The 11971-nt window shown below is 36.2% G+C and overlaps 1 protein-coding gene across 1 annotated transcript; it reads right to left on the bottom strand.

Moving 5' to 3' along the window:
* Window positions 1-4965: 4965 nt before the first annotated feature.
* On the bottom strand, window positions 4966-5556 carry LOC101425029 (olfactory receptor 14C36-like). The gene has a single exon (XM_004472485.2). The coding sequence runs from the start codon at window positions 5554-5556 to the stop codon at window positions 4966-4968; it is 591 nt and encodes a 196-aa protein (XP_004472542.2).
* Between the last annotated feature and the right edge of the window lie 6415 nt (window positions 5557-11971).

Raw genomic sequence — 11971 nt, forward strand, 5'->3', positions numbered from 1 at the left:
AATATGTTGAATACAGCAAGCCAGGCACGAAAGGGCAGATACTGTGTGATTGCACTATTATGGAATAAATATATTATGCAAACTCATGGAGTTAATAATTAGAATATAGGTTACCAGCAAATTGAATGACGTTAGAGAATGGAAGCTAATGGTTAATCTGTGCAGAACTGGTTAAAAGGTAGTTTGCAAATCTTTGAAAATGTATGGAAATGGTGAGAACATATCATACTGTTTGTGACTAGCAGAGCTATTGTATGGTTATTAGAGTGATTGAAAGGGAAAGCTTAAGTACATATGTATTACTAGACGGAAAGCTAAAAAATGTAACTTGGGATTGTATAACACTGTGAAAACTCATGTAAAATATGAATGTGGGTGATATTGCATATATAAGACTTTTTACAATTATGTGTATAAACTAGAGAGAAGAAAACAATATCAGCTATGTTAAAAGATGATCATTAGTTGTAAGAGAATTTTATATATTATATCACTAAGTCAATGCCAGAGTATTTGTGTGTTTTAGATTGAACTGTATTCTAGATATGACCTGCAGTATGTTCTACCTTTTGATAAAGTGCTTTGTCACATTCTTGGTAATGTCATTTGACCATGAAAGTTTTATTTTGGTTTGATTCTAAAAGTTCTATTTTTGTTTTTGTTTCTTCTGCTTATGGTGTTATATCTAAGAATCCCATGGTTAATATGTGGTCATTAGGTATCACTCTTACAACATTTCTAGTATTTCTAGTTGTATCCCATATACAGAGTGTTATGATCCATTTTCAGTTAATTTTTGTGTTGGATGTGATAACAGAGACCAAATTATTTTGCTTGCCTTTAGATATCCAGTTTTTCCAGCACCGTTTGTTGAAAAGACTATTATTTTACCAATTGATTTGTCTTGGGCCCCTTGTGGAGAATTTATGTTAATTTATGGATCTATTTCTGCACTATCAATTGTTTTTAATGCTATTATAAAGGGAACTCATTATTTTAACTTATTTTTTATTTGTCATTTATACATTTTTTTGCATTGTGATTAAGGACATTACATCATCATTGTGTGCTACCATCACCAGCATATATTAACAAAATGTTTTCATCATTTTAAATAGATACCTGTCCCATTTAAGCAAAAATATCCATTGCCCCCCTCCTGCCATGCCCAGGTTATCTCAAATCCACTTTCTGTCTCTATGAATGATTTTACTCTATATATTTAATATAAATAGAATAATACAATAATTGTGCTTTTTGTCTGCATTATTTTGCTTAGTGAACAGTTTTCAAGATCCATTCATGCTGACCATTTATCAAATTTCACTCTTTTTACTGAGGAGTAATATTCCATTGTTTATCCATTTATTTGTTGATGGATATGAGTTATTTTTAACTTTTGGTTATTGCAAGTAATGCTTCTATAAACTTTGATACCCAAATATATGATTTTTTTTTTCAAATTTGGGGATATATATCTAGGAGTGGAAATGCCAGGTCATGTGGTAATTCTTTGTTTAGCTTCTTGAGAAAATGCTGAACCATTTTCCTCAGTTGTTATATCATTTCACCTTTCAATCAACAATGTAATGTATTTCAGCTTCTCAGCAGCAGCATCAAAACTTGTCATTTTGCATTTTGAAAGTAATAGCCATCTGAGTCATTGGAAAGGGGTATCTCACTGTGATTTTGATTTGCAGTTCTTAAATGGCTAATTATATTGAGCATATTTTCATGTCTTTACTGACCATTTGTATATGTTCTCTGGAGAAATGTCTGTTAAAGTCCTTTGCCCACATTTTAATTTGGTACTTTGTTCTATTGTGTGGAATTGTAGGGATTTTTAAAAAATTTTTATTAAAGAAGTTGTGAGCTCACAAAACAATCATGCATGTTGTGCAGCACTGCCATACAACACCCCTTCACCTTCACCTTGCAATGTTCTGGAAAATTTGTTGCAGATTTTGAAAGAACATCATCAAAATATTGCTTCTAACTATGGTCCACAGGTTACATTTGGTGTATTTTTTCCATAAACTTCCTTATTATTAACACCATGTTATTAGTATTATACATTTGTTGTATTTCAGGAGAGAACTCTCTCATATTTGTGCTAGTAACCATAGTCTCTCACTGACCACATGGTTCACTCTGTGATACAGTTCCATGCCTTGTACAATTCATCAAAAATATATACTCTGCTAAGATGGAGTTGAAGAAGGACAACCACCACACCATGGAGCCTAGAGGGATTACAACTGAAAATGGGAGGATTGCATCCAGCATCCATGTGGAATCTGAGCCTCCTCTTGACATAGAGGTGCAATGGACACAACCAATCCAATGTCCACATAGAAGAGGTGGCATTGGATTGGGAAAAGTGGACATGGTGGCTGATGGGTATGGGGAAAGGCAGGAAGAGATGAGAGGTGGAGGCATCTTTGGGACATGGAGCTTCCCTGGATGGTGCTTCAGAGGTAATCACCGGACATTGTAAATCCTCACAGGGCCCACTGGATGGAATGGAGGAGAGTATGGGCCATGATGTGGACCATTGACTATGAGGTGCAGAGGTACCCAAAGATGTACTTACCAAATCCAGTGGATGTGTCATGATGATGGGAACGAGTGTTGTTGGGGGGGGGGGAAGGGGGAGTGGGGGGTGGGGTTGAATGGGACCTCACATATATATTTTTAATGTAATATTATTACAAAGTCAATTAAAAAAAAAGAAAAATATATATATACTCAGTGGAATTTGTGTTCCTGAGTGTGATGGAGTTGGACTCAGATATGACCTTTGTACACATGCCTCTTCTGTTACTTTTACCAGACCTATGGTTGGTATTTGGGTTGGTGTATACTCAGGAGACCTGAATTTCTGGACTATCCATGTGACAGCCAGGCTCTGAGCCTCAGCAGACTTGTTACTCCTACCCTCTGTTTTATTGGACTTACCCTGGCCAGATAACAAGGAGGTGAAGAAGATCAGCCACCACACCAGGGAGCCAAGAGTGCCTCTAACTGAAAGCAGAATTACATTCAGCATCCACGTGGAATCTAAGCCCCCTCTTGATGTAGAGGGGGACTAGACTTAACCATCCCAGGGTCCACAGGATGGAGGAATAGAATATAGATTAGAGTGGACTTACTGGTGTTCTGCTGGGCAACTATTGTGATTCATAAGGGAAGAAATTGTAATATCATGTGGAGAAAGTGGCCACAGTAGCTGCTGAGGGCAGGAAGAGGGAAGAAGAGATACAATATGGATTTGGAGTTGTCCTAGGTGGAGCTGCAGAGACAGATGCTGGACGTTGTGTGTCCTGCCATGGCCCACTGGTGGACTGGGGGAGAGTGTAGACTGCTACATAGACCACTGTCCATGTGGTGCAGCGGTGCTCCAAAATGTATTCACCAGGTGCAGTGAATGTGCCATGATGATGGAAGAGGTTGTTGATATGGGAGGGGTGGGGTAGGGGGGGTGGGGGATATATGGGTCCTCATATTTTTTGAATGCAACATTTAAAAGATAATAAAGACAAAAAAAGAAATAAATGTATAATCAGGGGAAATTTGTAACATGAGTAGAATAATTTGTAAGTGTAACTTATCAAGCTCCTTAGGGCAGACATAAAGTTTCTGTAGAAAAGCGCATAGTCCTGCCTACTATGATATTAACCAGATCTTTTCGTTCTTCTTTGTAAAGAAAAATGTATGATTCAAACAAACAAACAAACAAATGAACAAACAAACTATATATATATACTCAGTGGCTCTCAGTTTCATCACAGACTTGTGCTATCATCCTTTTAGACAATGTTTCCGTTACTCCAAAAAGAGATATACATATTTGTGGTGTTTATTTTATTAACCTTCTTATTTAACATTTCTGATTACCTGCATTTGTTCTGTGAATTTTTGTTTCCATTTATTGCCATTTTTTTATTCTAATGCAGTTTTGCTCCTACATCCTGATATTGTCAAATATATTTCAATTCCATATGTGGTGAACTAATTCTCTACATCTCTAAAAGTCATGGACCTACAAATTGCATCAACAATGAGATTATTTGCCCATAATTTTAATAGGAATTAAATAGTAAATATCCATATCATATACAGGTAAGTAGGTATGTGAATAGAATTTTGTTGGCAGAAGTATAAATTTGCCATCATTTTGATAAAGCTAATTGGTGATATTTACAAATATGTAAAATCTATTTTCAGTTTTTATCAAATTATTTATTTTAGAAACATTTTCATATGTGAACAAAAATTCAGGTACAATAATATTGAAATTATTCTTGAAACTTAAGAAGAAGGTTTTTATTGAGAACTGTCTGTTATTTTATTTCATATAAAAGTTGCACTGAAAGAAGAGGATGAAATTCAAGCAGACTTGATTTGCACACACTTGCCAAGTCTCACATGATTCAACCTCATTGATAATATTTTTGATTTATGACACATATTAAAAGCTTCACACTAAAGCCCAATATATACCCAACTCACACAACAAATGTGAAAATGTATATGCAAAGCAACATCTGGAGATAAGTGTCTCCTAGGTCACCCACTATATGTGTTTTGTTCCTCTGGTTGTCACACAGCTCACACAGTTCTTCAGTGACTGATTCCATTTCAGAACATCACACAAAAGAAAAGACTTTGAAAAATGACACAATTTTCTTTACTTGGCTACTGATTGATTATCTATTAAGTCCCTTTGTGATAATTCATCAACAGTGGTACATACCCTGATTAAGTTAGAGTTCAGATTGCTTTACAAAAAGTGTTTTTAAAAAGATCAAAGATAAACAGACATAAACACTGGGAGGGAAAGACCTGCTCTGTGATCAAGGGGGAGCACTAATGAATCCCAGGTAAACAGAAATTCCCTGAAATGTTAGTCTGAGAATTGATTTTTTTTATGATTGAAAAATTCAGCTTCAAACAACTATGCTATCATTTTCCTGAGTAAAGCTTTCTCCTCATAACTCTCTTTACAGCTTCCTTTATCCAGTTGTTTCTAAGACTACAGATGATTGGATTCAAGAAAGGAGGGACTATAGAATAGAACACAGAAGAGAGTGTATCCTGAAATGTGGGTGAGCTGGAGACTGGCTTCACATACACAGCAGCACCTGCGCTGACAAAAATAGTTAACACAACGATGTAAGGGACACAGGTGGAAAAAGCCTTTCTTCGCTCACCCCTGGTTGGAAACTTGAGCACAGTAGAAAATATGTGAATATAAGACATGATGATGAAGGCAAAGCAGCCACCAGCAATCACCACTGAAGAGATGAAAATTAAAATTTCATTGTTTAAAGTGTCAGTGCAGGAGAGCTTCAGAAGAGAGGACAGGTCACAGAAGAACTGGTGGACTATGTTGGACTGACAGAAGGACAGCCTGAATGTGTTGCCAGTTTGGAATCCAGAGTGGACCAGATCACTGAGTACAGAGGCCAGAGTCATCTGGACACAGACCCGAGGGTTCATGATCACGGGGTAGTGGAGGGGCTGGCAGATGGCCACATAACGGTCACAAGCCATGATTGTGACAAACAGCAGCTCTACTGTCACAAATATGTCCACGAGGAAGAGCTAAGCTGTACATCCAGCCATGGAGATTGCCGTGCTGTCAAGCAGGAAGATGACACATGCCTTGGGGACTGTGACAGAAATGTAGCACATGTCTAAAACAGACAGATTCCTAATGAAGAAATACATGGGGGTATGAAGTTTCCAATCAAAGGTGATTAGTACGACAATGAGAAGATTCCTCACCAGGGTTGCAAAGTACATCAGTAATAACAGCAAGGCATGTAAGACTCTGAGCTCCCACACATCAGAAAACCTTGTAAGCAGGAATTCGGTCACTGTGGTGGAGTTGGGCATCTTAGGAAAATTTCCCTTGGCCATGAAGAGTCAGGTAAATAATCCCTAAGAAACATGGAAGATTCACATGTGGAAGGAATTAATCTAAGCTCATATATTGCCTCACATTAACACATTTATATTCTATTAAAATGTTTTGGTCAGGTTATAACATACTTCCCATTCTCCTTTGGGCTCCCTGCCTTTTACACTTGTCTTCAGAATTGGCGTAGCAGTAAAATGTAATATTTACAAGCTTGTGCATATGTTTGCATCTCTTTCTATCATTTACTAGTTAAAAATGTATCTACCGGAAGTTAAATATTTGCCCAGAACATTAAAAAGATTTCATATAGGTAATTTCTATTCATCCCCATCTCATTAGTCAGGTTTTGTGTATGTTAATATTTATGATAATGTGATAACCTTTTAAAATCTGAGTAGAGGTTGGAGGGTACTATTTATTCAGAGCTTATCAATATATTATAATCAATTATGATCCATTCCATGACCACTAAATCATTCCCATTAAATGCCACCATATATTTCTCATGCTTCTCCATGTACTCCTTGAATGTGCATAGGTTTCTCTATTCAAAAGAATCACTTACAACTCTTGATATGTAGATATTATCTGTGGTGAAAACTATTTATATATTGATACTATCAGGGTCTCTAAATTTAAAATGTTTATTCTTCTGTTTTTTTGTTAAATACTGTTATGTTTTTTCAATAAAACCTGAGCATACTTCAGAACTTGAAGAAGCTGATATGGAAAGACATTGCTTGAGTGTGAGTCATTAATTGTTGTTGTATTCACACATGATTCCTTCATAAAGTTCTTTTTCATAGTCACTCTTAGCAACCCTTACTCAACCCTCAAGTGCAGAATGATTTCTTCTGAAGTTCCTTCAGCTTTGAGTCATATTTTAACTCATGCCATTGAAATGGGAATGGCTTTCCTTGTTGCCTTGAAACTGCAGAATGTACCTTTCAGACTTGCTTATCCAGCCTCTCCAGTCCGCAGTGCTAATACACTTCACCTTCCTGCTCTGTGTCCCTTTTTCTCCTGACAAATGTTAATTACTTCTAGAGAAGCTCTGCTCACCATAAGAAGGCAGCACACCTGTCACTTTCAGACTGACCTTCTGAGCTCAAGAGTAAAAGCTTTCTATCTCTGCTCCTCTTTATTTCAGAATTCTTCAGAAAACTACTTCAGTAAGTAGTTGCTCTTGTTTTATACCAACATGTTTACTGAAAACTTATGATAGTATTGTATGATGAATCTGATTGAAAATTGCTAACTTCAACTATTTATAAGTAGTTCTAACCTATTTAAACTAGCCTCATGCAGAATTGAGATATTAAAAATAATTGCTTAATTTTTTCCTCACTAAATTCCTTATCAGACTTCTTCTACTTTATTACAAAAACACAACAGGATCTCACAGTTGGAACATAAAGTGAACATATTTTATTATTTCACAATCACCAAACAATTATATATCTCTAGCTTAAATTTATAACATGTCAGCAGGACAGAGGTGAATTTTTGCAGACTACAGAAGAAGATATATTTTATATCTTGACTCTGCCATTTATTTCTATGTATGTAGATCTTCATATATATCTTTGACTTTCAATTTCTTTTTTGGAAAAATTTGTAAAAATGCCAAGTTCATTAATTTAATATTTTTAAAAGTAATTAGAGATTCTCATAATGGTAGCAATGTTCATGAAAAATGAATAAGTACTAAAATTTCTAAAAGGGGGGTTTAAGCACTACATTTCTTCCATCTCAAATCCATATTACTCTTATTTTTTTCAGAAGCAAACAAAGAAGCAAAGGATGCTAGCACTATGAATTTGAAAAAGCAATTTTCTTTAGAAAGAAGTATGACATCATAAAGGTTATGCATATCTAAATACAGATTGTTTACCATGACTATTCTTAAATAGTACACAGATTACAGGAAGATAACTCACAAAGTAATGTCTCCTGGGATAACTAAGTTATTGCAGAGATGTTCCCATACATAAAATTGTAAAAGCAAATGATTGCTTGTCTTTTCTGAAAAGACCTAAAAAATTTAGATGACTTATTTTGGTAATTAATATATTAATTTGTGTATTTATTGATTTAGACAATCCTTGTAATCTTCACTTACAATATCTACCTTTAAACATAGTTTGGGATGAATTATGGGCAGGCATTTGTCTGGAAGCTGTGGAACTCAGTTATGAACAATGCTTACATGGTTTTCACAATATGTTATTAGAAACTCCCAGAATTACACCTGAAGTATAAGGAGTCATGTGCACTATTTATTTTTAGGACAAGGACTGACTTACTCATTGTGTACTACTGAATGAATATAACAGAGTGCTGGGGAAAAAGAAAATAATGTGAAAATAATCATTGAAATTAATTGATTTGCAATAATACACATAAATCAAAGTTTACATTCTTTTGAGATAAAACACGTCAATCAGAATTAGATCTGTTTAAGTATAAACTTAAATTAGCATTCTGCGTACTGGAGCTCTGGTCAGTGTGCTGAGCAGCTCCTGCCCCTGCTCCGCTGGTGCTGCAACCAGCTCACTCTTTGCTTCCATGAACAGCTATCAATTCTGCTAAAACTGCTTGAACTGTGAGTTTATTTCATTGAATAAAAAAGAAGCAATTTATTTCATTGTGTAAGTACCTTTCATAGACTCCTTGACAGTGTCTGTTAAAAAATCAACTAAGCAGTGCAGGAAAGAAATGCAGGCGATTTTTGGAGGGAACAGAAGGAAGAGAGAAAGAAAAGAGTTAACATCAAAATCTCAAAAGTTGATTTCGTTTATTACTTACACTGGATAGCCATGTCAAGATTTCTGATAAGGTTCCACCTGGGGACAAGACTGAATGGGCATATTTCATGTTCTCAAAGCTAGCCCATTCCTCTGCATGTAGACCTATTGTAAATAGGATATTTTGATTAGGTTGCTTCAGTTCAGGCTTGGTCCACTGTGAGTCTTAATCCTTTTAATGGAGTCCTTCATAAAGTACAAATATGATTCAGGATGAATATGAAGTCAAAGGAGAAAAAACACAGAATCAAGAAACTGGAAGGAATTACACCTGGAAAAGAAGGGAGACACCAGCAGATACTGACATGTGCCATGTCACACGGCCTAGTCCAGGATGGCTGGCAGCCAGGCTTCCCAGAGAAACATCTCCCCATGATGCCTTGATCTGGACATTTTTCTCAGCCTCAGAACTGCAAGCTTGTGAACTAATAATGTTCTATTGTTAACGGCCAACCCCATTTTGTGGTATCTGCCTGAGCAGCTTAGCAAGCTAAAATGCAGCAGTAGAGCCACAGCAGCTTTGGGTTTGTGTTATATCATCTATCTACAGATCTATATATCTATATCCATATTGTTTTAAATTTACTATCAATGTATATAATTTACATATATTTCAAATAATCTTTCTTATCCACAGAAAGGTTTTGTATATACTTCAAGTCTTACATAGGTAAATAATAATATGAAGATGATATTTATACCCTAACTGCAGTTACTTCAAGTTTCTTCACATGATGTAGGTTCAATGTTGTCATCAGGATGCAAGATTTAAAATTGGGAAAATCAATCACTGACATTTCATCCCTCCAAACATCAACATCTTCAACAATATATTTATTTGATCGTTGCTCTATAGTGCCTTCAGTTAGGCATTCATATTTTCTAGAGTTTATAATGATTAGAGAGTTGGTCCTGTAGTAATATACTCAGCATCCAGAAATAGAATGGTTTTGTTTGTGTGTTTTAGTAGATGCTTCCTATCATATTAAAGGAGTCCCATTCACTTATTTTCCCCGAGGTGGCTCCCTTGTCTGTCTGCTCCCCCGTGTCCCCTCGTCTTCTTTCTTAGGAAGCACCAGAAACGGAACTGGGCCCTTCCGTGTGGGAGGTCAGCACCCAACTGCCTGAGCCACATCCACTCCATCCATTCACTTTTAATTCGATGAAAGTTTTCAGCCTGAATAAGCTTTGGCATTTATTGTTTTATCTACAGTTAATGTGAAAGTTACATAAATTTTCTCCTTTATTGTTGCATCCTCACTCCAAGAGTCTTAAATGAGATATAACACTTTAATCAAGAAAGGAACCCCCATCAGTCCCTCCCGAAAAATAAGAAAGAAAAAAAAAAGGATCAAGTAACTGACAAGGCCTAATCAACTGATAAAACAAGAAATCAATGAGGTGATGGAGTGTTTTGGTCAACTTTCCAGTGAGATCATTGGAACAAAGTCCAAATTGGGATCATAATTAAGTAAAATAAAATGGCCAGATGCTTTGATATTGCTGGGGGGTCACTGCCGCAGACTACCAAGGCTGCTGACGCGGGGACCTGAGCGGCGGGCGGCAGCGGCGGGCGGGCAGAGCCAGGGATCCAAGAACTCCCGGGGGCCCAGAGAAACCTCGGCGGGAAAGGGGGCCGGAGCGCAGCGCGGCGCTCACTACCGCCGCCCCCGGCGGGGCCCCGCACTGCGCTTAAACCCGGGACGAGCTGCCGGCAGCTGCTCTCTGGCCCACGCGGCCTGGTTAAAAATAAAAAAACACAAAATAAAACAGGAACTCTCTATGAATAAATCTCTGGCACAGCATCATAAATGTGAAGTTGCTTATCCAAACACTTGAAGTTACGTGAAGATTTGTAGCACTAGGAAAAAGTGGTCCCTGCAAAGGAAAGGGGTAGATACAAAGATAGCGTGCATCCTGGGGGTTCACTTAAAACATAAGTTAATAAAGAAAGAGCAGTTTATAAACTGCTCTGAAAATTTGTGTTTTAGAACTTCCTGGAATTCGTTCAGAAATCTTGAACCAAATCAAATATGGGAATCAGAAAGTAAATTTCATAAAATGCATTTTTTTGCACTGAGAAGAAAATATTTATTTCTTACCATGTCCATCAGGAAACTTAAAAGGAAAGGGAAAATAAGTGATAAAATTCAATACTAGTTATAAAAAAATAATTATTTTATCTAAATTTCTATGGGCTTATGATACTTCATATTTGCTTTAATATTGTCAATATTGCCTATCTTGAATGTCAAAGACAATATTGGAGTACGTTTGTGTGTTATGAATTGAATCCTACTTTTTAAATTACCTTTAATGTTCCGTAGGAAGAACAGTCTTTGGTTTTATGTATCCAATAAGTCCTCCCACTTATTAAAACCATTAAGAATCTTAGAAAGTATTTAAATTGTTTGGATTTAATACAAGAAGGTCCTAGGTAGTCAGGTGTTTTTATAATATCTGCTATTGCTTGCTGCACATCTTTGATATTCGTTATAAAATGTTTAAACAAAGTGAATTTTTATGTTGCCTTTTTATTATTTAATAGAATAATAAAATAAGCAGTAAAATGCATGTTTTCATGATATGATTTCAAAGCATCCCAACCAGCCAGTACTTGTAACACCTCTCTCTCTAAAGCTATAAGCAGGTCACACACCCTCCCTGGCCAAATTAGCTATGGGGCAAGTGTACCCCAGATTAGCCTGCTTGCAGTAGATACAAAATTCTACCTAACCACACTAATCAATTGTCTAGAGAATGATAAAATTATGCTCATCTTCCACTAACTGAATTGTCACATTTTATGTTTTTAAAAGGGAAAAATATCATATAGATATATCATTTGTATTTTTACTGAAAAGCTTTTAGTAAATCAAAACTTTTCTTTCAATTGCTAGTAATTTAGAACTGAAGGCATATAATATCTATTTATTGACATATAAAAAGAAATGCATGCAATATCAATATATACATCTCTATACATACTGATCTGTCTACCAATCTATAACACATATATATTGTGGAATTCCGTAATGGTTAATCAAACACTGATCACTTCATTAATCAACAAATGATTAGTAGTTACATCTATAAAAATGGCACAATTCCCTTCCACTCAAATATATATGTCTAGATAAAGAAACCTCCCCTAGTTAGCCCATTACCTCTTAGGATCCCTCCCTCGTGTCCTTGCAAAGGGCCTCCACTTCCTATTAGATTGTAGCTGCTGAATACA

Source organism: Dasypus novemcinctus, unplaced genomic scaffold, assembly GCF_030445035.2.
Source record: "Dasypus novemcinctus isolate mDasNov1 unplaced genomic scaffold, mDasNov1.1.hap2 scaffold_134, whole genome shotgun sequence".
Classification (NCBI taxonomy): Eukaryota; Metazoa; Chordata; class Mammalia; order Cingulata; family Dasypodidae; genus Dasypus; species Dasypus novemcinctus.